The 23,087-nt window shown below is 37.1% G+C and overlaps 1 protein-coding gene across 1 annotated transcript in view; it reads left to right on the top strand.

Moving 5' to 3' along the window:
• MROH9 (maestro heat like repeat family member 9) overlaps positions 1–23,087 on the top strand; it is a 106,893-nt gene that overhangs the window by 83,281 nt on the left and 525 nt on the right. Inside the window, exon 20 of the mRNA XM_021063956.1 lies at positions 21,187–21,249. Within this exon, the coding sequence (XP_020919615.1) occupies positions 21,187–21,249 (63 nt within the window). The remainder of the gene's footprint in view (positions 1–21,186; positions 21,250–23,087) is intronic.

The following is a 23,087-nucleotide window of genomic DNA, read 5'->3' on the forward strand; positions in this document are numbered from 1 at the left end:
TTGGAAAGTTTCCAGTGTTAATTTCTTCAAATATATTTTCAATCCCCTTCTCTTTTTCTTCTCCTTTTGGAATTCCTAATATGCATAGATTTGTCTGCTTTATATTATCCCATCGGTTTCTTATATTGCTTTCATGTTTTTTCATTTGTTTTTCTGTCTGTTGTCCAGTTTGGGTGATTTCCATTATTCTATCTTCCACATCACTGATACATTCCTCTGCATTATTCATTCTGGTTTTTACTGCCCTTAGCTCAGTCTGTATCTCTGCAAATGAATTTTCTCATTTTTCTTGACTTCTCCTTATATTTTTTAGTTCCTTTCTTAGGAAGTCTCCATAACTGTTCATATCTTCTCTTAATTCCTACAGTATTTTCACTATCTCCCTTTTGGACTCTAAGTCTGTCAGACTGAAGAGGTCTGTTTCATTGTTGACTGCTTTAGGTAAGTTCTCCTGTTGGCTTAACTGGGAATGGTTTCTGAGTTTCTTCATCTTGCTTGTTATTTTCTTTTTCGTGGTGGAGGCACACTCCCCGTGGCTGGGCAGGGTTTGCCCTGGCACTGCTGTGGAGTGCTTCCTGAGGGCTTGTGGTGTTGGCCAGCCCTCTTTGAGACAGTGGGGTGTTTCCTGAGCAAAGGAGGACTTCCCAAGGGAAGGTGGGACTAGCAGGACCACCCTCCAGTGGTGGCACAATTACCATGGCCTGGCAGGGTTTGCCCTGGTGCTCCTGAGCTGCAGAGCTCTTCCTGGGGGTGGGTGGTGTTGGGTGGCTTTCTCTGCTGGAGTGCAATGCTTTCTGAGGGTAGGCTGGGCTAGGCGGCTTGATCTGAGGCAAAGGAGCATTTTCTGAGGTGGATGGGGTTAGCTGGCTGGCTCAGAGACAAAGGAACACTTCTAGAGGGTGGATGGTACTAGCAGGTCTGCACCACGATGGAAACAGACTTCCTGTAGCCGGGCAGGACTTGCCCCAGTGCTCTTGGGCTGTGGAGCTCTTCCAGGGGTGAGCAATGCTAGGCGGCTGCTCCATGGGAGTGCGGTGCCTCCGGAGGGTGGGTAGGCCAGGCTGGGGAAAGCCCTAGAGGTGGTTGGCTTCCTGCAAGTGGTGAAGCCAGTGTCCTCTGGGGTGGCAGGTTGCGTTTGGCCAGGTGTGTGTGGGGTTGGGGAGGGGGATGCACTAGGAAGCTCTGCTCTCTGCTAGCTGGTGGGCAAGCATGCTTGCTGGGGTGCAAGGAGTATTCTATGGCAGCCTGACCCTCCTCCTCTCCCCAACTCTGGCGCCTTGTCTCTCCTGCAGGTCCAGATCTTCTCCCAGCTTCCCTCTGTTGCAGCTTTCTACTCCCCAGCCCTTAGCATATTGCTCCCTCCACCCATGACACACTGCTTCCTAGTCCCTCAGGCTGTCTCCACACTGCCAATCCCAGCCTACTCCTGGGGGCCACCCTCCAGAGCCTAGGTCTCAGTGCCCAGCCCCCACCTGAGTGTGTCAGTTTTTGGTGATTGTGCCAGTAATTCAGATGATCTGTGCAGCTCTCACTCTGCTTTTCAGATCTCATACCTACTGCTGTGCTTTTCTTGGTGTCTGCAGATCCCTCCAACTCAGTTGATCTTTCAATCAATTAGTTGACTTTCCATGGTATGGGTTCCCTTTCTTCTTCACAGTTCCCTCTCAGGAGTGCCACTCCAGTCCTGATTCCCCTTCTCTCTCTCTCCTCTTTTCTCTTGTTTTATCCAGTTATGTCATGAGATTCTTGCCATTTTTGGAGGTTTAAGTTCTTCTGCCAGCATTCAGTTGCTGTTCTATGCAAGTCATTTAACATATAGATGTGTTTTTTTTGTTGTGTTTGTGGGAGAGGGCAACCACATCCCCCTACTCTTCCACCATCTTGCCCTTCACTCTCAGGAACTTTAAAATGTATGCAATACTTCTATGAAGAAGCTTGCCAACATTACTAAAAGACACACAAAAAATTAAATAAGGAGAAAGGTTTAAACCACAGTTTGGGGAAGAATAAAAATTTTAGATATGCCAACTCTTTTCAAAATTAATCTACACATAGAATGAAATGTCAGTTAAAATATCAAGAGCTTTTTTTTCCAAAATTGACATTCTAATTTTAAATTAAAGTACAAACATTACCACATTAAAGTATCCAGTAAATTCTAACCAAAAAAAGAACGAGAGAGAACTACCCTTATCAGATATTACTATAGTTACAATAATCAAAATAATGTGGAATGAATAGACAGGTAAATGGAACAAAATAATATTCAGAAATAACTGCCAAAACATGTAATATTTCAAAGTGAATCATTGGCTTTAACTAATAGAGAAGAAAATATGGAATAATCCTTAAATGATTTGGGGACTTTTGATGAGCCATCTAAAATTGTTAAAATTATTTTATTCCTATTCCACTCTTTATGCTAAATAAATTCCAGATGGCCAAAGGCTCAAATGCTAAAAATAAACCATAATTGTAAATAAAATTAGATGAAATAGCATAGCAGAATTAGCTTCATAATGATAGCATAGGTAAAATCATTCTATGTAAAAATCATACAGAAAAAAATTGACAAAGCATGTAAAACAAAACATTTCTCAAAGGTAAAATCGCTATAAACAAAGTCAAAAGCCAAACTGTAATAAAATATTTATAACATATCACATAAAAAGAGTGAATGAATTCTTAATGTCTAAAGAATCCTCACAAATCCACAATAAAAGACAAATTTCTGGCATTGTCCTGCTAGAAATATGGACAAGTACATGAAAAAAATCATTGGCTCATACACATAAGTTTTTTTCATAGCTTCATCAAAAAAGTGATGCAGGAGTTCCTACTATAGCTAAGGCTATCAACAATCCAACTGCTGCAGCTTGGGTAGCTGCAGAGGCCTGGGTTCAAACTGTAGCTTGGCACTGTGGGTTTAAATGTTCCAGCTTTGCTGTAGTGGTAGCATAGGTTGTGGCAGTGGCTCAAATTCAATCCCAGGACTGAGAACTTCCATATGCTGTGGGTGTGGCCATTTTTAAAAAGTGATGCAAATTGAATTAAGAAAGTGTTTCCATCCATCAAGGTGACAAACAACAAAAAGATTAATAGTACACATTTTTTCCATGTTGCACAAAGTAGGTAATCACTTATATTACTGTTCAGACTGTGTATTACTATAATCTTTAGGAAGAGTTTGATAATATCCACCCAAATGTGCAAGGCATATTCTTTTGATTCAACAATCTCCAGAGAATTCATCCCCTGATACATTCATATATGAGAAAGGATGAGTGTATATAGATAGTCATTGCATCATTGCCCTTATAATAATGCCATCATCCTTAGCATGTGTTTACTGATTACCTTCAGAATTTTTGCAGTTATACCAAGGAAGAAACTCAAAAGTAAAGGGCAAAAGGTTTGTTGAGTCAATCTAATTTTACAAAGCTTTCTTCAAAGTCCCAACAAGTGATTTATCTTATATTCCTAGTGATCAGAACTGCCACAATGCCAATCATAAGTTCTAAGAGATACTTGGAATTGAAGGAGTTTTTAATGGACAAGAAAGAGACAGAGATATAAGATTGACAGTTGGCAGTGTGCCACAATCACCAACACTTAAAATTTAAAGAGTTATCACATAAGTATCTCTGATTTCCAATTATTTGATAGCAAGAGAAGGCTACACTGAACCTGCATTTCCGCCTGGTAGCAACTTAACAGAGCTGACTGTCAGCCCTACTTGTGAATGGATCTTGCACTTCCTATTCCTCATGCTCCCCACCACTATCAACTTCATTCTTCCACACAGCTAAGATGACACCCATGAGCACTTTTTTGGCATTTGGGTTAATCTGTCATGTTTTTCAAAACAATAGGATTTCCATCATGGTTCAGTGGAAACAAATCTGACTAGCATCCATGAGGACACAGTTTCCATCCCTGGCCTCACTCAGTGGGTTAAGCATGTGTGTTGCTGTGGTGTAGGTTGCAGATGTGGCTCAGCTCTGGCATTGCCGTGGCTGTGGCAGAGGCCAGCAGCTACAGATCTGATTCGACCCCTAGCCTGGGAATCTCCATATGCCATGGGTGTGGCCCTAAAAAGACAAAAAAAATATCTGTTTGAAAGTTAACTTGCAACTTCCAAAAACATCACTTCAATAAAGCCATTTAATTTTCAGATGGTTTTGTCTAATTTTGCCACCTATTTTGCTCCTTTAGTGGTAATATTGTATTTATTAGTTTTATACAGTCTAAGAAATATTTGAATATAATTATGGCTTGAACAAAACAGTAGTTTATTTCTCTCTCATTTAACAAGCCTTGTATAAGTAAACTAGTGCCAACATTTTTGTTCTCTACCATTCTTATCACAAAGTTTCCTATAGCAGGTCCAAGATTTTTGTTCCAGTTCCTGCATCCTCTTCTACTTGCTAGTCAATTGGAAAGAAAAAATATCAGATCTTCAGCTGAAATCCCTGGTGTCTCTACCCTAGGAATAAGAGTAAACTTAAAATAGGCCAGCCCTTATAATTATAAAGTATTTCATTGTGTATGTATATACCACATCTTCTTAATCCATTCATGTGTTGATGGATGATTAGGTTCTTTTGTGTCTTGGCTATTGTGATTTTGTTTATGATGGCCATTCTCACTAGTGTGAAGTGGTACCTCACTGCAGTTTTGATTTGTATTTCTCTAATAATTAGTGATGTTGAGCATTTTTCCATGTGCCTGTTGGCCATCTGTATATCTTCTTGGAGAAATGCCTATTCAATTCTGCCCATTTTAAAACTGGGATTTGTTTCTTTGTTTGTTTGCTGTTGAGTTGTATAAGTTGTTTGTATATCTTAGATATTAAGCAAGCCCTAGTTGGTTGCATCATTTGAAATTATTTTCTCCCATTCCATGGGTTTTCTTTTTTTTCTTTTTTCTTTTTATGGTAACCTTTGCTGTGCAAAAGCTTGTAAGTTTCATTAGGTCCCATTGGTTTATTTTTGTTTTCATTTCTGTTGCCTGGGGAGACTGACCTAAGAAAACATTGGTGTATTTGATGTCAAAGAATGTTTTGCCTATGTTCTCTTTTAGGACTTTGATGGTGTCTTGCCTTATGTTTAAGTCTTTAAGCCATTTTGAGTTTATTTTTGTGCACAGCGTGAGGGTGTGTTCTATCTTCATTGATTGACAGGCAGCTGGTCCAGTTTTCCCAGCACCACTTGCTGAAGAGACTGTATTTTTCCTATTTTATATTCTTGCCTCCTTTGTTGAACATTAATTGACCATAGTGTCTAGGTTTATTTCTGGGTTCTCTATTCTGTTCCATTGCTCCTTATGTCTATCTGTTTTGGTACCACTACCACCCTGTCTTGATTACTGTAGCTTTATGATATTGTCTGAAGTCTGGAAGAGTTATGTCTCTTGCTTGTTTTTTGGTTTTTTTCCTCAGGATAGCTCTGGCAGTTCTGTGTCTTTTATGGTTCCATATAAATTTTTGGATTGTTTGTTCTTGTTCTGTGAAAAATGTCATGTGTAATTTGATAGGGATTGCACTGACACTCTATATTGCTTTGGGCAGTATGGCCATTTTAATAATATTAATTCTTCCAATCCAGGAGCATGGAATATCTTGCCATTTCTCTGTATCCTCTTTAATTTCCTTGAAAAATGTTTTATAGTTCTTAGCATATAAGTCTTCCACCTCCATAGTCAGGTTTCTTCCTAGGAATTTAATTTTGCAGGGTGTGATTTTAAAAGGTATGGTATTTTTATATTCCTTTTCTAATTTTCCATTGTTAGTATGCAGAAATGCAACCAATTTCTGAATGTTGATATTGTATTCTGCTACTTTGCTGAATTCATTGATCAGTTCAAGTAGCTTTTGTGTGGAATGCTTAGGGTTTTCTATATATAGGTAGTATCATGTCATCTGCATAGAGTGATCATTTTACCTCTTCTCTTCCAATCTGGATACATTTTACTTCTTTTGTTTGTTGGATTGCCATGCCAAGGACTTCCAATACTACGCTGAAGAAAAGTGGTGAGAGTGGGCATCCTTTTCTTCTTCTAGATTTTAGTAGGCAGGCTTTCAGCTTTTCTCTGTTGAGTATTATATTAGCTTTGGGTTTGTCATCAATGGCTTTGATTAGGATAAGGTATGTTCCCCCTATACACACTTTGGTAAGAGCTTTTTATCATGAGTGGATGTTGGATTTTGTCAAATGCTTTTTCTACATCTACTGAGGTGATCATGTGGTTTTTGACTTTTCTTTTGTTAATGCGATGTATGACATTGATTGATTCGCATGTGTTGAATCATCCTTGTGAACCTGGGATGAATCCCACTTGGTCGTGGTATATGATTTTTATTTATTTATTTATTTATTTTTGCTTTTTAGGGCTGCACCTGTGGCATATGAAAGTGCCCTGACTAGGAATCAAATCAGAGACACAGCCACCAGCCTATACCACAGCCACATCAAAGTGAGATCTGAGCCACATCTGAGACCTACACCACAGCTCATGGCAATGCTTGATCCCCAACCCACTGAGCAAGGCCAAAGAAGAACCCACATCCTCATGGATACCTGTTGGATTCATTTCTGCTGTGCCACAACAGGAACTCTGTGTATGACCTTTTTTATATGTTGTTGGATTCAGTTAGCTAAAATGTTGTTGAGAATTTTTGTGTCTGTATTCATCAAAGATATTGGCATATAATTTTCTTTTTTGGTAGTATTTTTGGTTTTGATATTAGGGTGATGTTGGCTTCAGAGAATGTCTTTGTGAGTGTTCCTTCTTTTTCAACCTTTTGAAAAATTTAAGAAGGATGGGTATAAGTTCTTCTTTTATTGTTGGTAGGATTCCCCTCTGAAGCCATCTTGTCCTGGACTTTTGTTTGTAGGGAGTGTTCTATGATATATTCAATTTCATTTCTAGTGATCAGTCTATTCAATTAATCTATTTCTTCTTGATTCAGATTTCACAGGCTGTAAGTCTCTAGAATATTGTCCATTTCTTCTAGGTTGCCAAATTTGTTAGCATGTAAATTGTTCATAGTATTCTATGTTTTTTTTTTTATTTCTGCAGTATCTGTTGAGATTTCTCCTTTTTCATTTCTTATTCTGTTTATTTGAGTTCTTTCCTCTTCTTGGTGAGTCTGGCTAGTGGTTTGTCAATTTTGTTTACCCTGTCAAAGAACCAGCTCTTGGCTTTATTGATTATTTCTATTGTTTTTTGAACCTCTATTTTATTGATTTCCTCTCTGATCTTTATGATTTCCTTCCTTCTGCTGACTTTAGCTTTTGTTTGTCCTCTTTTTATAATTATTTTAGGTAGTGGGTTAAGTTGTTGATTAGAGATTTTTCTTCTTTTTTGAGGAAGGCCTGTATTTCTAAGAACTTCCCACTAAGAACTGCTTTTAGGCTGACCATAGAGTTTTTTATATATATAATTATTTTTTTATTACTCAAATGAATTTATCACATCTGTAGTTATATAATGATCATAACAATCTGATTTCACAGGATTTCCATCCCATAGTCCAGGCACATCCCCCCACCCCCCAAACTGTCTCCTCCAGAGACCATAAGTTTTTCAATGTCTGTGAGCCAGCATCTGTTCCACAAAGAAGTTCAGTCTGTCCTTTTTTCAGATTCCACATGTCAGTGAAAGCATTTGATGTTGGTGTCTCATTGTATGGCTGACTTCACTTAGCATGATAGTTTCTAGGTCCATCCATGTTGCTAAAAATGCCAGTATTTCGTTCTTTTTAGTGGCTGAGTAATATTACATTGTGTATATGTACTACATCCTCTTGATCCACTCCTCTGTCAATGGGCATTTAGGTTGTTTCCATGTTTTGGCTATTGTAAATAGTGCTGCAATGAACATTGGAGTACATGTGTCTTTGTGAGTCATGGTTTTTCTCCAGGTAGATGCCCAGGAGTGGGATTGCTGGATCAAATGGTAGTTCTATGTTTAGTTTTCTGAGGAATCTCCATACTGCTTTCCACAGTGGTTGCACCAATTTACAATCCCACCAACAGTGTATTAGTGTTCCTTTTTCTCCACACCCTCTCGAGCACTTATTGTTTGTAGACTTTTGGATGATGGCCATTCTGGCTGGTGTAAGGTGGTACCTCATTGTGGTTTTGATGTGCATTTCTCTAATAATGAGTGATGTTGAACATCTTTTCATGTGTTTTTTGGCCATCTGTATGTCATCTTTGGAAAACTATCTGTTTAGATCTTCTGCCCACTTTTTGATGGGGTTGTTTGGTTTTTTTTTGTTTGTTTGTTTTTTTGTTTTTGTTTTGGTAAGGAGTTGCTGAAGGTGTTTGTAAATTTTGGAGATTAATCCCTTGTCAATTGATTCACTTGCGAAGATTTTTTCCCATTCCGTGGTTTGTCTTTTTGTGTTGTTTAGGGTTTCCTTTGCTGTGCAGAAACTTTGAAGTTTGATTAGGTCCCATTTGTTTATTTTTGTTTTTATTGTCAATACTCGAAGAGGTGGATCTGAGAAGATGTTGCTGTTGTTTATGTCAGAGGGTGTTTGGCCTATGTTTTCCTCTAAGAGGATCCAAGCTCACATAATGCCAGGTCCATGACCCTACTTCCATTTTAAATCTTGTCTTCCAGTTGATTCTATGTTTGGCCTGATATGTATTTAGTAAACACCCCTTTTTTGTTTAAATCTAGGTCTTTAATCCATTTTGAGTTTATTTTTGTATATGGTTTAGTTCCCATAGAGTTTGAATGGTTGTGTTTTCATTATCTTTTGTCAAGGTATTTTTTAATTTCCCTTTTGATTTCCTTGTGAACACATTGTTTTTTTAGTAGCATGTTGTTTATAGTCTCCATGTAGTCAGCTTTTTCTCATTTTTTTCCTGTCATTGATTTCTAGTTTCAGGCCATTGTGGTCAGAGAAGATGCTTGAAATAATGTCTGTACACTTAGATTCGTTGAGGTTAGTTTTGTGCACCAGTATGAAGTCAATCCTTGAAAATATTCCATGTGCACTTGAAAAAAATGTATATTCTGATATTTTTGGATGTCCTCTCCTGAAAATGTCAATGAAGTCTAACTTTTATATTGTGTCATTTAGGATCTCTGCTGCCTTATTGATTTTCTGTCTAGAGGATCTTTCCATTGATGTGAGTAGGATGTTAAATTCTCCTATTATTGTATTCCCATCAATTTCTCTTTTTATGTCTGTTAGCATTTATGTATTTGTGTACTCCTAAAATTAGGGGCATATATATTAAAGATTTTAATACCCTCTTCTTGAATGGCTCCCTCTATCATTAAATAGTGTCCTTCTTTATTTCTATGGCCTTTGTGTTGAATTCTGTTTTGTCTGATATGAGTATTGCAACTCCTGCTCTCCTGTCTTTTCCCATTTGCATGAAATATCTTTCCCCATCCCTTCACTTTCAATTTATATGTGTCCTTTGCCCTAAGATGGGTCTCTTGTAGATAGCATTATTGTAGGCTCTTCTTTTTTAAATCCAGTCTGCCACTCTATGTCTTTTGATTAGAGTGTTTTGTCCATGGACATTCCAGGTAATTATTGATAAATATGTATTTAGTAAACACCCCTTTTTTGTTTTTGTTTTTTTTTAGGACCTCAACCACAGCATATGAAAGTTTCCAGGGTGGGGTGAAATTAGACCTATATCTGCCGGCCTAGGCCATAGCCACAGCAAAGCAGGATCCAAGGCATGTCTGCAACATACACCACAGCTCACATAATGCCAGGTCCATGACCCTACTTCCATTTTAAATCTTGTCTTCCAGTTGATTCTATGTTTGGCCTGATAGTCATACAGGTTTAAACATGTTCTTTAAAAAAAAAAAGAGTCTAGATTTTCTTACTTTCCTTCTCCACATTTTGTGATTTTGAAGTCCTTTTTAAACATCTTCATGTTTGTTCTTTTGCTGTTCCTTTTGTTTATCATCACTTTTACAATACGTTTTTTGTTTGCTTTTTGTTTTTAGATCTGTATACTGGCTTATTTAAATGATTGCTTCCAATTGTGATTTCCTCCATCCTATTTTTTCTTACTTTTTTTTTATTTAGAGGAGCCCTTTCAGTATTTCTTTTAGAATTGGTATAGTATTGCTATACACTTTTAGTTTTTGTTTGTTGGAGAAATTCCTTATTTCTCCTTCTATTTTAAATTATATTCTCACTCAGTAGAGTATTCTAGGCTGCAAATTTTTCCCTTTTAGAACTTTAAAGGGAACTTGGCACTCCCTCAGGCACTGTAGTTTTTCTGTAGAGAAATCATAGCCTTATGGGTGTTCCCTTGTAATTAACTCTTTGTTTTTCTCTTGCTGCCTTTAGAATCCTCTCTTTAGCTTTAGCTTTTGCCATTTTTATTATAATATGTGTTGGCATGGGCCTGTTTGTGTTTGACTTGTTTGGGGTCATCTGTGCTTCCTGTGTCTTGATATCTGTTTCCTTTAGATCTGGAAAGTTTTCAGCCATAAGTTCTTCAAATAAATTTCAATCCCTTTTTCTTTTTCTTGTCCTTCCATAATCCCTATTATGCATAGATTGGCCTATTTTGTATTATCCCATAGATTTCTTATATTGCTTTCATATTTTTATTTGGTTTTCTGAATGTCCTGATTGAGTGATTTCCATTATTCTATTTTCCAAGTGACTAATTCATTCTTCTGCCTTATTCATTCTGCTTTTCAGTGCCGTTAACTCAGCTTGTCTCTGCAATTGAATTTTCTAATTTTTCTTGGCTCTTCCTTATATTTTCTATTTCCTTTGTAATCTGCTGTTCATATCTGCTCTTAATTCCTGAATTTAGTATTTTTGCTATCTACTTTTTGAACTCTGTGTCTGTTAGACTGCTTCTTCCAGGGTAGTCTCCTGTTCTATTAATTGGAAGTGTTTCCTGAGATAATTCATTTTGCTTATATGTATATATTTTTTTATCCTGTAAGTTTAGGGAAAACAACTACTGTAGTCCTTGAGGGCTGTTTATATGTGAGAGTGACCATTGGTATTTTGTGAGAGCTGCTCTTGTGTCTCTTTCCTCAGTGTATGTATGTTATTATCCCCTTAATATGGTGTCAGATTTGCTTCCAGGGAGATGGATACAATGAGCAGGGTTAGTAGCCAGTGCTTTGTTGCTGGGACTTTGACTGTTGCAAGGAGCTACATGGAAGTGGTACAGGCTGATCCTAGTTGCAGCATCCTGGGAAGTGGCAGTGATCCTCAGGCAAGTGTAGGTGGCACCAGAGAGTTTGGCAGTGGAAGCAGCAGGGTGTTTGTGTTTACAGGGGAGTGAGAGCAACAAGATATGGTACTCAGTTGCTATGACCTCCTCTGTGCCAACCTCTGAGGTGCCTGGGGCAGCAGGTGGTGCCTGTTCATGGACCCCTAGTGGTGGCAGGCCATGTCCACCTCTGGTGTCTGAAATAACTGCAGTGTTTGTCCCTGCTGCCTGTAGATTACACAAGAGGTGCTTCATCATGCTTAGCTCCTCACTGCTTTTAGCCTGCTCAAGAGGCACCCTGGCACATGTAGCCTGCATAAGAGGTTCCCTATCACCCATAGCCCATGGGAGCGGTGGCTTACCATGTCTATCCTGTGCCATTGATGCCCTGCCCTCTGAGAGTCTGTGTATGTACAGGGAAAATACTTATGGTAGTCTGCCCCTACTTCTCATGCCTTCCCCAACAATGGTTCCTTGTTTCTCCTGTGAGCCAAGACCTCCTCCTTGGTTCCCTTAGCTGTGGAGCTCTGTTCCCCAGCCCATGGCATACCACCTCCTAGCACCTTAGGCTGTCTCCACACAACCAACCCTTGGCATCTCCCAGGAACTGACCTCCAGAGCCTGAGTCTCAACACCCAGCCCCTGCCCAAGGACCTCAGTGTGTGGTGTCCAAGGTCAGTGGTACCAATGGTCTGTGCATTTGTCACTCTGCAAAAAAAAAAAAAAAAAAAAAAAAAAAAAAAAAAAACTCTTCAGGAAGTGGGCATAGCAGACCTACCTCAAAATAATAAAGGCCATATATGACAAACCCACACCACTTATTCTCAATGGTGAATAGCTAAAAGCATTTCCTCTAAGATCAGGAACAAGACAAGGATGGACACTCTCACCACTTTTCTTCAACATAGTTTTGGAAGTCCTAGCCATCACAATCAGATAAGAAAAAGAAATGAAAAAAATCCAAATTGTAAAAGAAGAGTAAAATTGTTGCTATTTGAGGATGGCATGGTACTATACATAGAAAACACTAAAGATACTACCGGAAAACTATTAGAGCTCATCAATGAATTCAGTAACATTGCAGGATGCAAAATGAATATAGATACATCCCTTACATTCCTATACACTAACAATATATAAGATCAGGAAGATAAATTAAGGAAATAATCCCATTTACCACTGCATCAAGAAGAATAAAATAGCTAGGAATAAACCTACCTAATGGAGAAAAAGACAGGTGCTCCTAAAACTATAAGACACTGATCAAAGAAATAAAAGATGGCACAAATGGATGGAAAGATACACCCTGTTTTTGGACTGGAAGAATCAACTTTGTCAAAATGACTATACTACCTAAGGCAATTTACAGATTCAACACAATCCCTATCAAATTACCAATGGTATGTTTCAAAGAACTAGAACATAAAATTAAAAAATCTGCATGGAAACACACACACACGCACACACGCGTGCACACACACACACACACACCCTGAATAGCCAAAGCATTCTTGAAAAAGAGAAATGAAGCTGAAGAAATTATGCTCCCTGACTTCAGACTATAGTACAAAGCTGTAGCCATCAAAAAAAATTTGTCCTGGCACAAAAACAAATATAGATCAATGGAACAGGATAGAAAGCCCAGAAATAAACCCACTCACCAATGGTCAATTAATCTATGGCAAAAGAGGAAAGAATATACAATGGAGAAAGGACAGTCTCTTCAATAAGTGGTGCTGGGAAAACTGGACAGCTACATGTAAAAGAATAAAATTAGAACATTCTCTAATATCATACACAAAAATAAACTCAAAATGTATTCGAAACCTAGATGTAAGACCAGATACTATAAAACCTATAGAGAAAAACATAGGCAGGACACTCTTTGACATAAATCACAGCAATATCTTTTTGTATCCACCTCTAAGTATAATGGAAATCAAAATAAAAATAAATAAATGAGACCTAATTAACGATAAAATATTTTGCACAGCAAATAAAACCATAAACAATATGAAAATACAACCTATATAAGGGGAGAAAATATTTTCAAATGATGCAACTGATAAGAGATTAATCTCAACAATATACAAACTGCTCATAAATCTCAATATGAAATACACACACACACACACACACACACACACACACACACAAACTTATTTCCAAAACATAAAAGAGAATCACAGACAAAGAAAACAAACTTACAGTTACCAAAGGGGAAAAAGAGGTGGTGGGAGGTATGAATCAGGAGTCTATAATTAACATACATATGATACTATATATAAAATAGATAATTAACAAGGGGCAACTATATAGCATAAGGAAATATACTCAATATTCTGTAATAACTTATAAGAGGAAAGATTCTGAGACTATATATATATATATATATATATATATACACATCTGAATCATTGGGCTATATGTGCTGAAAGTAACACAATATTAAAATTAACTATACTTAAACTGAAAAAAATTATTAAACAAAAAAATTAGGGACATCTGTTCATCCAAAAAAAATACAAATAGAAAAGTTTAGCCCTGGGATAGGAGAAGTTATTTATAAAGGGTGTAATATTTTAAAGACTAGTATGCAGAATTAAATATGCTACAAATAAACAATAAAAATTCAACTCAATATAAAAACAGACAAGAGACTTACTTGAAAAGACATTTCACAAAAGAAATATTCAAGTTGTCAAGAAATATGCAAAACTTACTAGTCATCACAAGAAAAGCAAATTAAAATCACCATATGATACTGCCACCAAATCCATGAGACTGCCTAAAAGGAGAAAGACTGATTATATCAAGTGTTAGAATGAAGAACAATGCAAATGTTCATATAATACGGGTAGGAGTGAAAATTAGTACAACCACTTTGGAAACTGTCTTGCAGTAATGAATTAAGGTGAACATAAGCATATCCACTAGCTAGTAAGACCACCCCTAATTATATCCCAAACAGCAATGCATACAAACGCACACCAAAATTGATGTACAGAATACCCACAATAACATCACTATTCATAATAGCCCAATATTGGAAACAACACGTTATCCATCACAGGCAGAATGTATAAAAAGTGTTTCATTCATAAGATGAAATATATAAAAAGCATTCAGCAAACTCCTGTAAAGAACCAGATAGTAAATATTTTGGGCTTTGAGTACCATATGGTCTCTGTCAACTCTGCTTTTGTAGTGTTAAGGCAGTCATAGATAATCCATAAACAAATAAGTCAATAAGTATAGCTGTTTTTCAAGAAAAGTTTGCCAACCTCTGTCATGTAGCAATGGAAATGAATGAATTATTGCTATGCTGAAAAACATGGAAGACTCTGGAGTGGGAGAGAGGAGATGGGATTAAATTGGTGGAATAAAAGGAGCTCAACTTCTCTCATAAAAACAACAAAATTACAACCAAATTATGAACAACCTTCAACCAAATGGACTGGAAACTTTCAAAAAGATGTCCTACTCCAGAAGACAAAGAGGAGGCCACATTAAGAGGTAGTAGAGGCGATTGCATTATATTAGCAACTCCATACCTCCTGGGTGGGAAGCTCACAGACCGGAAAGTAACTGTATTGCAGAGACTCACCTAGAGGAGTGAGAGTTCTGAGCCCTGTATCAAATCCCCACACCTGGGGATCTATCATTGGGAGAAAAAGCCCCTGGAGCATCTGTCATTGAAGGCTAGTGGGGCTTGTGCACAGGAGCTCCACAGGACTGGGGGAGGCAGAGACCCCATTCTTTAAAGGCACATGCAGAATTTCATGTGCACTAGATCCCAGGGCAAAGCAAATGCTCCAAAGGAATCTGGGTCAGAGATGACTGCAATTCTTGGAGGATCTCCTGAGAAAACAGGGGGTGACTGTGGCTTGTTGTGGGGGAAGGACATTGGAGACAGAGATTTCAGGAATATTCATCAGCATGTATTTCTCTGGAGGTGGCTATTTTGGGAAAATCTAGCCATGCACATCAGCACTGAGAAGCCCCAGGCCAAACAACAATCCAGGTGGGATCACAGCCCCTCCCATCAGTAAACTGGCTGCCTAACGGCCCCCTAGGCACACAGCCACCTCTAATCTCACCCCAGAGAAAACCCCACCTACTGGAGGGATAAGAATCAGCCCCACCTTCCAATGGGCAGGAACCATTCCCTCCCATAAGGAATCCTACAGCAAGCCCCCATACCAATTTCAGCCACAAGGGGGGCAGACACCAGAAGTAAGAGAGGCTACAATTCTATTGTCTACAAAAAGAACACCACACAAAAAACCTATAAAAATGAAAAGACAGACAGCTATAACTCAGATGAGGGAGAAAGGAAAAAACCCAGAAAAACAGCTAAGTGTTCAGGAGATTCTCAGCCCCCAGGAAAAAGACTTTAGACTGATGATAGTGAAGATAATGCAGGACATTGGAAATAGACTGGAGGCAAAGACAGATAATTTACAGGAAACATTGAGCAAAGAAATACAAGATATAAAACTTAAACAAGAAGAGATGCAAAATACAATAAGAAATAAAAAATTCATTAGAAGCAGCCAACAGCAGAATATGGGAGGCAGAAGAACAAATAAGTGATGCAGAGGACAGATGAGACATAGTCACTGATGTGGAACAGAAAAGAGAAAAAAGACTGAAAACAAATGAAGAAAGTCTCAGAGATCTCTGGGACAATGTTAAATCACCAGCATCCATATTATAGGGATGCAAGAAGGAGAAGAGAGAGAGAGAAAGGGACAGAAAAAATATTCAGAGATAATAGCCAAAAAATTCCCTAACATGGGAAAGGAACCACTCATTCACATCCAGGAAGCACAAAATGTACCATATAAACTGAACCCAAGGAGGAACAACCCAAGACACATATTAATCAAACTGACCAAAATTAAAGACAAAGAGAAAATATTGAAACAGCTAAGGAAAAGAAACAAATAACATACAAGGGAACCCGATAAGGTTATTAGCAGATTTTTCAGCAGAAACTCTGCAAGCCAGAGAGAGTGGCATGATAACATGATGAAAGGAAAAAAACCTCCAACCAAGATTACTTTACTCATCAAAGTTCTCGTTGAGATTTGAAGTAAAAATCAAAAGCTTTACAGATAAGTAAAAGCTAAGAGAATTCAGAAACACTAAATCAGTTTTACAACAAATGCTAAAGGAACTTTTCTAGGCAGGAAAGAAAAGGCCACAACCAGAAACAAAAATACCACAAATGACAATGCTCATCAGTAAAGGTACATAAACGCTAAAGATAGGAAATGATCCATGCATAATTATGCCACCAAAATCAGAAATCATGAGAAGAGAAGGGTATAAATGCAAAACACTGGAGATGCACTTAAATTAAGAAACCAATAACTTAAAATATTCTCACTTGTATATATAGACATATCAAAACTTCAGAGTAACTGCAAACCAAAAATCCACAATTTATACACAAACAAATAAGAAAAATCAACTCAATTACAACACTAAAGATAGTCATCAAACCACAAGAGGAGAGAACAAGAGAAGAAGGAAAGAAAAATGAGCAACAAAAACAAATCCAAAGCAATTAATAAAATGGCAATAAGAACATACATATCAATAATTACCTTAAATGTTAATGGACTAAATGCCCCAACCAAAAGACATAGACTGGCTTCAATGGATACCAAAACAAGACCCATATATATATGCTATCTTCAAGAGACCCATTTCACTTCTAGGGACACATACAAATTGAAAGTACGAGTATGGAAGAAAATATTCCACGCAAATGGGAATCAAGAGAAAGCTGGAGTAGCAGTACTCAGATCAGACAAAATAGATCTTAACATGAAGAATGTTTTAAGAGGCAAGGAAGGACACTACATAATGATCAAGGATCAATCCAAGAAGAAGATAAAACAATTTTAAATATCTACGTACTCAACAAAGGTTCACCACAATATATAAGGCAACTGCTAACAACCTTAAGAGGACAAATCGTCAATAACACAATAATAGTGAGGGTCTTTAACACCCCACTTACAGCAAGGGACAGATCATCCAGGCAGAAAATCAATAAGGAAACACAGGCCCTGAATGATGCATTAAACCAGATGGACTTAATAGATATTTATAGGACTTTCCATCCAAAAGCAACAGAGTACATACTCTTCTCAAGTGCACATGGAACACTCTCTAATATTGATCACATCCTGTGCTGCAAATCAAGCCTCAGTAACTTTAAGAAAATTGAAATCATATCAAACCTCTTTTCCGACCACAATGCTATATGACTGGAAATCAACAATAAGAAAAAAAACTGCAAAAAACACAAACATGTGGAGACTAAACAACATGCTACTAAACAACCAATGGATCATTGAAGAAATCAAAGAGGAAATTAAAAAATACCTAGAAGCAAATGACAACAAAGATACAATACTCCAAAACCTATGGGATGTAGCAAAAGCAGTTCTAAGAGGAAAGTTTAGAGCAATAAAAGCCTATCTGGGGAAACAAGAAAAAGTTCAAATAAACAACCTAACTTTACATCTAAAACAGATAGAAAGAGAAGAACGGACAAGACTTAAAGTTAGTAGAAGGAAAGAAATCATAAAGATCAGAGTAAAAATCAATGAAATAGAAATGAAGAAAACCATAGAAAAGATCAATGAAACGAAAGACTGGTTCTTTGAAAAGATCAATGAAATTCATAAACCCTTATAAGACTCATCAATAAAAAAAGAGAGGACTCAAATCAATAAAATTAGAAATGAAAAAGGAGAAGTAACAACGGACATCACAGAAATACAAAGGATCATAAGAAACTGCCAAATGCAACTATACACCAATAAAACAGAAAACCTAGAAGAAATGTACAAATTCTTAGAAAAGTACAATCTTCCAAGACTAAACCAAAATGAAATAGAAAAGATGAATGGACCAATCACAAGTATTGAAATTGAAACTGTGATTTAAAAACTTCCAACAAACTGAAGTCCATGACCAGATGGCTTCACAGGCAAATTCTATCAAACATTTAGAGAAGATCTAACATTTATCCTTCTGAAACTTTTCCAAAAAAATCACAGAGGAAAGAACACTCCCAAACTTATTCTATGAGGCCACCATCACCCTGATACCAAAGCTAGACAAAGATACCACAAAAAAAGAAAATCACAGGCCAATTTCACTGATGAACATAGGTGTAAAAATCCTCAACAACATACTAGCAAACCAAATCCAACAATACATTAAAAGGATTGCCCATCATGACCAAGTAGGATTTATCCCAGGGAGGCAGGATTCTTCAACACATGCAAATCAATCAGTGTGATACACCACATTAACAAACCGAAGCATAAAAACCATATGATCCTCTCAATAGATGCGGAAAAAGCCTTTGACAAAATCCAACACCCATTTCTGATAAAAACCCTTCAGAAAGTGGGCATAGCAGGAAACTACCTCAACATAATAAAGGCCATATATGACAAACTCAAAGCTAACATCATTCTCAATGGTGAAAAGCTGAAAGAATTCCTGCTGAGATCAGGAATAAGACAAGGATGTCCACTCTCACCACTACCATTCAACATAGTTTTGGAAGACCTAGCCACAGCAATCAGAGAAATAAAAGAAATAAAATGAATCCAACTTGGAAAGGAAGAAGTAAAACTATCACTGTTTGCAGATGACATGATATTATACCTAGAAAATCCTAAAGACTCTACCAGAAAACTGTTAGAGCTCATCAATGAATTGGCCAAAGTTGCGGGACACTAAATTAATACACAGAAATTAACCGCATTTCTATACACTCACAATGAAAGATGAGAAAGAGAAATTAGGGAAGCAATCCTGTTTACCATTGCATCCAAAAGAATAAAATACTTAGGAATAAACCTTCCTAGAGAGACAAAAGACCCATACTTTGAAAACTATAGGACACTGATGAAAGAAATCAAAGATGACACAAACAGATGGAAAGACATACCATGCTCTTGGATTGGAAGAGTCAATATTATCAAAATGACTATACTACCCAAGGCAATCTACAGATTCTATACAATCCCTTTAAAATTACCAAGGATATTTTCACAGAATTAGAACAAAATTTTTTAAACTTTGTTTGGAAGCACAAAATACCCAGAATAACCAAAGACATCCTGAAAAAGAAAAATGGAGCTAATGGTATCAGGCTCTGTAAATTCAGTCTATACTACAAAGCTACAGTCATCAAAACTATATGGTACTGGCACTAAGAAATATAGATCAGTGGAACAGGATTGAAAGCACAGAAATAAATCCACACACCTACCATCAACTAATCTATGACAAAGGAGGCAAGAATATACAATGGAGAAAAGACTGCCTGTTCAATAAGTGGTGCTGGGAAAAATCACATCTACATGTAAAAGAATGAAATTAGAACACTTCCTAACACCATACACAAAATAAACTCAAAATGGATTGAAGACCTAAATATAAGATAGAATACCATAAAACTCTAGGAGGAAAACATAGGCCAAACAATTTCCCACATAAACCTCAGCAAAATCTTTCCAGATCTACCTCCTAGAGTAATGACGATAAAAACAAAAATAAACAAATGGGACTTAATTAAACTTAAAAATTTCTGCACAGCAAAAGAAACCCTAAACAAAACAGAAAGACAACTCGCAGAATGGGAGTAAGTATTTGCAAATGAGGTGACTCACAAGGGATTAAGCTCCAAAATTTATAAATCCCTCCTGCACCTCAGAACCAAAAAAACAAAAAACAAAAACCCATCAAAAAGTTGGCAGAAGATCTAAACAGACAGTTCTCCAAAGAAGACATACAGATGGCCAAAAAACACAGGAAAAGATGCCCAACATCACTAATTATTAGTGAAATGTAAATCAAAACCACTATGAGGTACGACCTGACATCAGCTAGGATGGCCATCATCAAAATTCTACAAACAATAAGTGCTGGAAAGGGTGTGGAGAAAAAGGAACCCTAGTACACTGTTGGTGGTGGGAATGTAAACTGGTGCAACCACTGTGGAAAACAGCATGGAGATTCCTCAGAAAATTAAAAATAGAATTACCCTTTGATAATTCCCACTCCTGGGCGTCTATCCAGAGAAAACCATGATTCAAAAAGACACATATACTCCAGTGTTCATTGCAATACCAAATACAATAGCCAAGACATGGAAACAACCTAAATGTCCCATTCACAGAGGAGTGGATGAAGAAGAAGTGGTACATATACACAATGGAATATTACTCAACCATTAAAAGGAAAGAAATAACATCATTTTTAGCAACATGGATGGACCTAGAAATTATCATGCTAAGTGAAGCCAGTCAGACAGTGAGACACCAACATCAAATCCTATCGCTTATATGTGGCATCTAAAAAAAGGACATCATGAACTTCTTTGCAAAACAGATACTGATTCACAAACTTTGAAAAACTTATGGTTTGCAAATAATACAGAATGGGGGGATGCACTGAGGGTTTGGAATGGAAATGCTATAAAATTGGTTGTGATGATTGTTGTACAGCTATGAATGTAATAAAATTCATTGAGTAATTAAAAAAAAAGAAAAGCATGGATGAGTTTCACTATGTAATGTTGAGAAAAGAATGTACTCTGAAAGGGGAAGAAGGATATTGGGAAGGGCATGAGGGAGGATTAAATATTCTATTTAATGACCTAGGTGGTCTTTAGATGTATTCATTTTGTGGTCATCCATATTGAGCTGTAGAATTATGATTTGTGCACATTATGCACATACATATATCACAATAAAGACTTTACTAAACAATAATTACTTAAAAGAACTAAAAGATGATTCAGGGATAACCTAGAGATACTTTGCTTTGAAGAAATCAATGAAAGTAGCCAGATAATATAAGATAATGTATTTTCATAATGTATTTGGGGGTAACTTTAATTTTACTTTGTGCATAGGGTACTTGGCAAAATTGGGTGGCCATTTACTGCTCACAGATGAAATTGAAGTCATGATTGAGGGTAAGTATTGAAATTATAATGAAATCTTTAAGTATGGGCCTAAATAACTTCACTATTTATTATTCACTTTATATATGAGTTCTATAGTGGTGCCAGGAATGGGAAGAGAGTGGTTGAGGTGGGTAGATGGTTAAGAGGGAATCAATGGAAGGAGTGGGTTAAGGGGGCATATTTTTTCTTTTCTATTCTTTCTCTCTGTTTCAATATCTCCATCTATACCTCTCATTATTTGAAACCTAACAATCATCCTAGAATCCTTGGGAACTACAGAAAGTTAAGAATTCATTCACTCATTTATCCACTCAATAATTATTTTTCCAGCATTGACTGTGTGGCCACACCATTCTATCTGTAGAACATACAACAGCAGACAAAGCAAATCCCTCAGAAAGTTTACATTTTAGGGCATAGCAACGTATAGTTGCAGCAGAAGAAATTAACGAAGGGTAATGTTTATTCTATTAAAATGTTTGGATCATCAGCCTCTCTCTCTCAGCCTCTGCCTATTTCCTCTTTGGGATAAGATATACAAACAGGTGATGTAGAAAATACAGTGGCTGCCTTCTTTTTTTTTTTTACAATTTTTTGTAATTATAAGTTACAACTTTTTGTAATATATTTTAGAGCAGTTTTAGATTAACAGAAAAACTGAGTGGAAGATACAGAGATTTCAGAGTTCCCTTGTGATGCAGGGGGGTTAAGGATCTGGCATTGTCACTGCCATAGCTTAGGTCACTGCTGTGGTGTGGGTTCAACCCCTGGCCCAGGAACTTCCACCAGTGTGTATGCAGAAAAAAAAAAAAGAAAAAAAAAAAAAAAAAAAAGATAGAGAGAGAGATTTCCCATGTACCTCCTACCCCCACACATGCATAACCTCTCCCAATTACCAACATTCCCCACTAGATGGCACCCCTACAGAACTCAGTACATTGGCTACACTGATGAACCTGTATTGACACATCATCTTCCTTCTTTTTTTTTTTTCATTTTTTATCCATTCATTTATCATTCAGTACTTATTTTTTGACCACCTGCTAAATACTAAGCACTGTAATTCTCCCTCCATATCTCTCAGAATATTTTTCTTCTTTCTCTCTTCCTCCTCCTCTCGCTCTCTCTTTTCTAAATTTGTCCTATTTTCCCTCTCTACTTATTTTTATTAGGAAATAAAATTATAATGTCCCACAAGTTCAGCATCTGGATATAATTATATTATCATGTTGTTATATACCTTATCACAGATATTCTTAAAGGATGTAAGCTATTACATATTTATTTTTAAAACTATCCTGTTTTAAAATGTTTTCACTTATATGTCATAAACATTTTTCAGGTCAAGAAATATAGCTGTGCATCATCATGTTAATGTGTATGTGTTATTTCACTTTGTGATATTTCTAATTTTAAAGCATTTCCCTTTTGTGAACATTTAGAATGGTCCAATTTTTTTCATTATTATGAGCAATAATACCAAACCTCTTCATGAATATATATTGATACTATCTAGAAGGTGGCTGAGAACATAATAGGCACTCAATAAATTTTTTTTGTCTTTTTAGGGCCTCACCCAGGGCATATGGGGGTTCCCAGGTTAGGGGGTCTAATCGGAGCTGTAGCCACCAGCCTACACTACAACCACAGCAATGCCAGATCTGAGCCACATCTGTGACCTACACCACAGCTCAAAGCAAGGCCGGATCCTTAACCCACTGAGCAAGGCCAGGGATCGAACCTGAAACCTCATGGTTCCTAGTCAGATTCGTTTCCACTGCGCCACAACTGGAACTCCCCTGGCACTCAATAAATTCTCAGTGAATATTTCCACTGTCCTTTTAATG

Source organism: Sus scrofa, chromosome 9 (genome assembly GCF_000003025.6).
Source record: "Sus scrofa isolate TJ Tabasco breed Duroc chromosome 9, Sscrofa11.1, whole genome shotgun sequence".
In the NCBI taxonomy this organism is placed as follows: Eukaryota; Metazoa; Chordata; class Mammalia; order Artiodactyla; family Suidae; genus Sus; species Sus scrofa.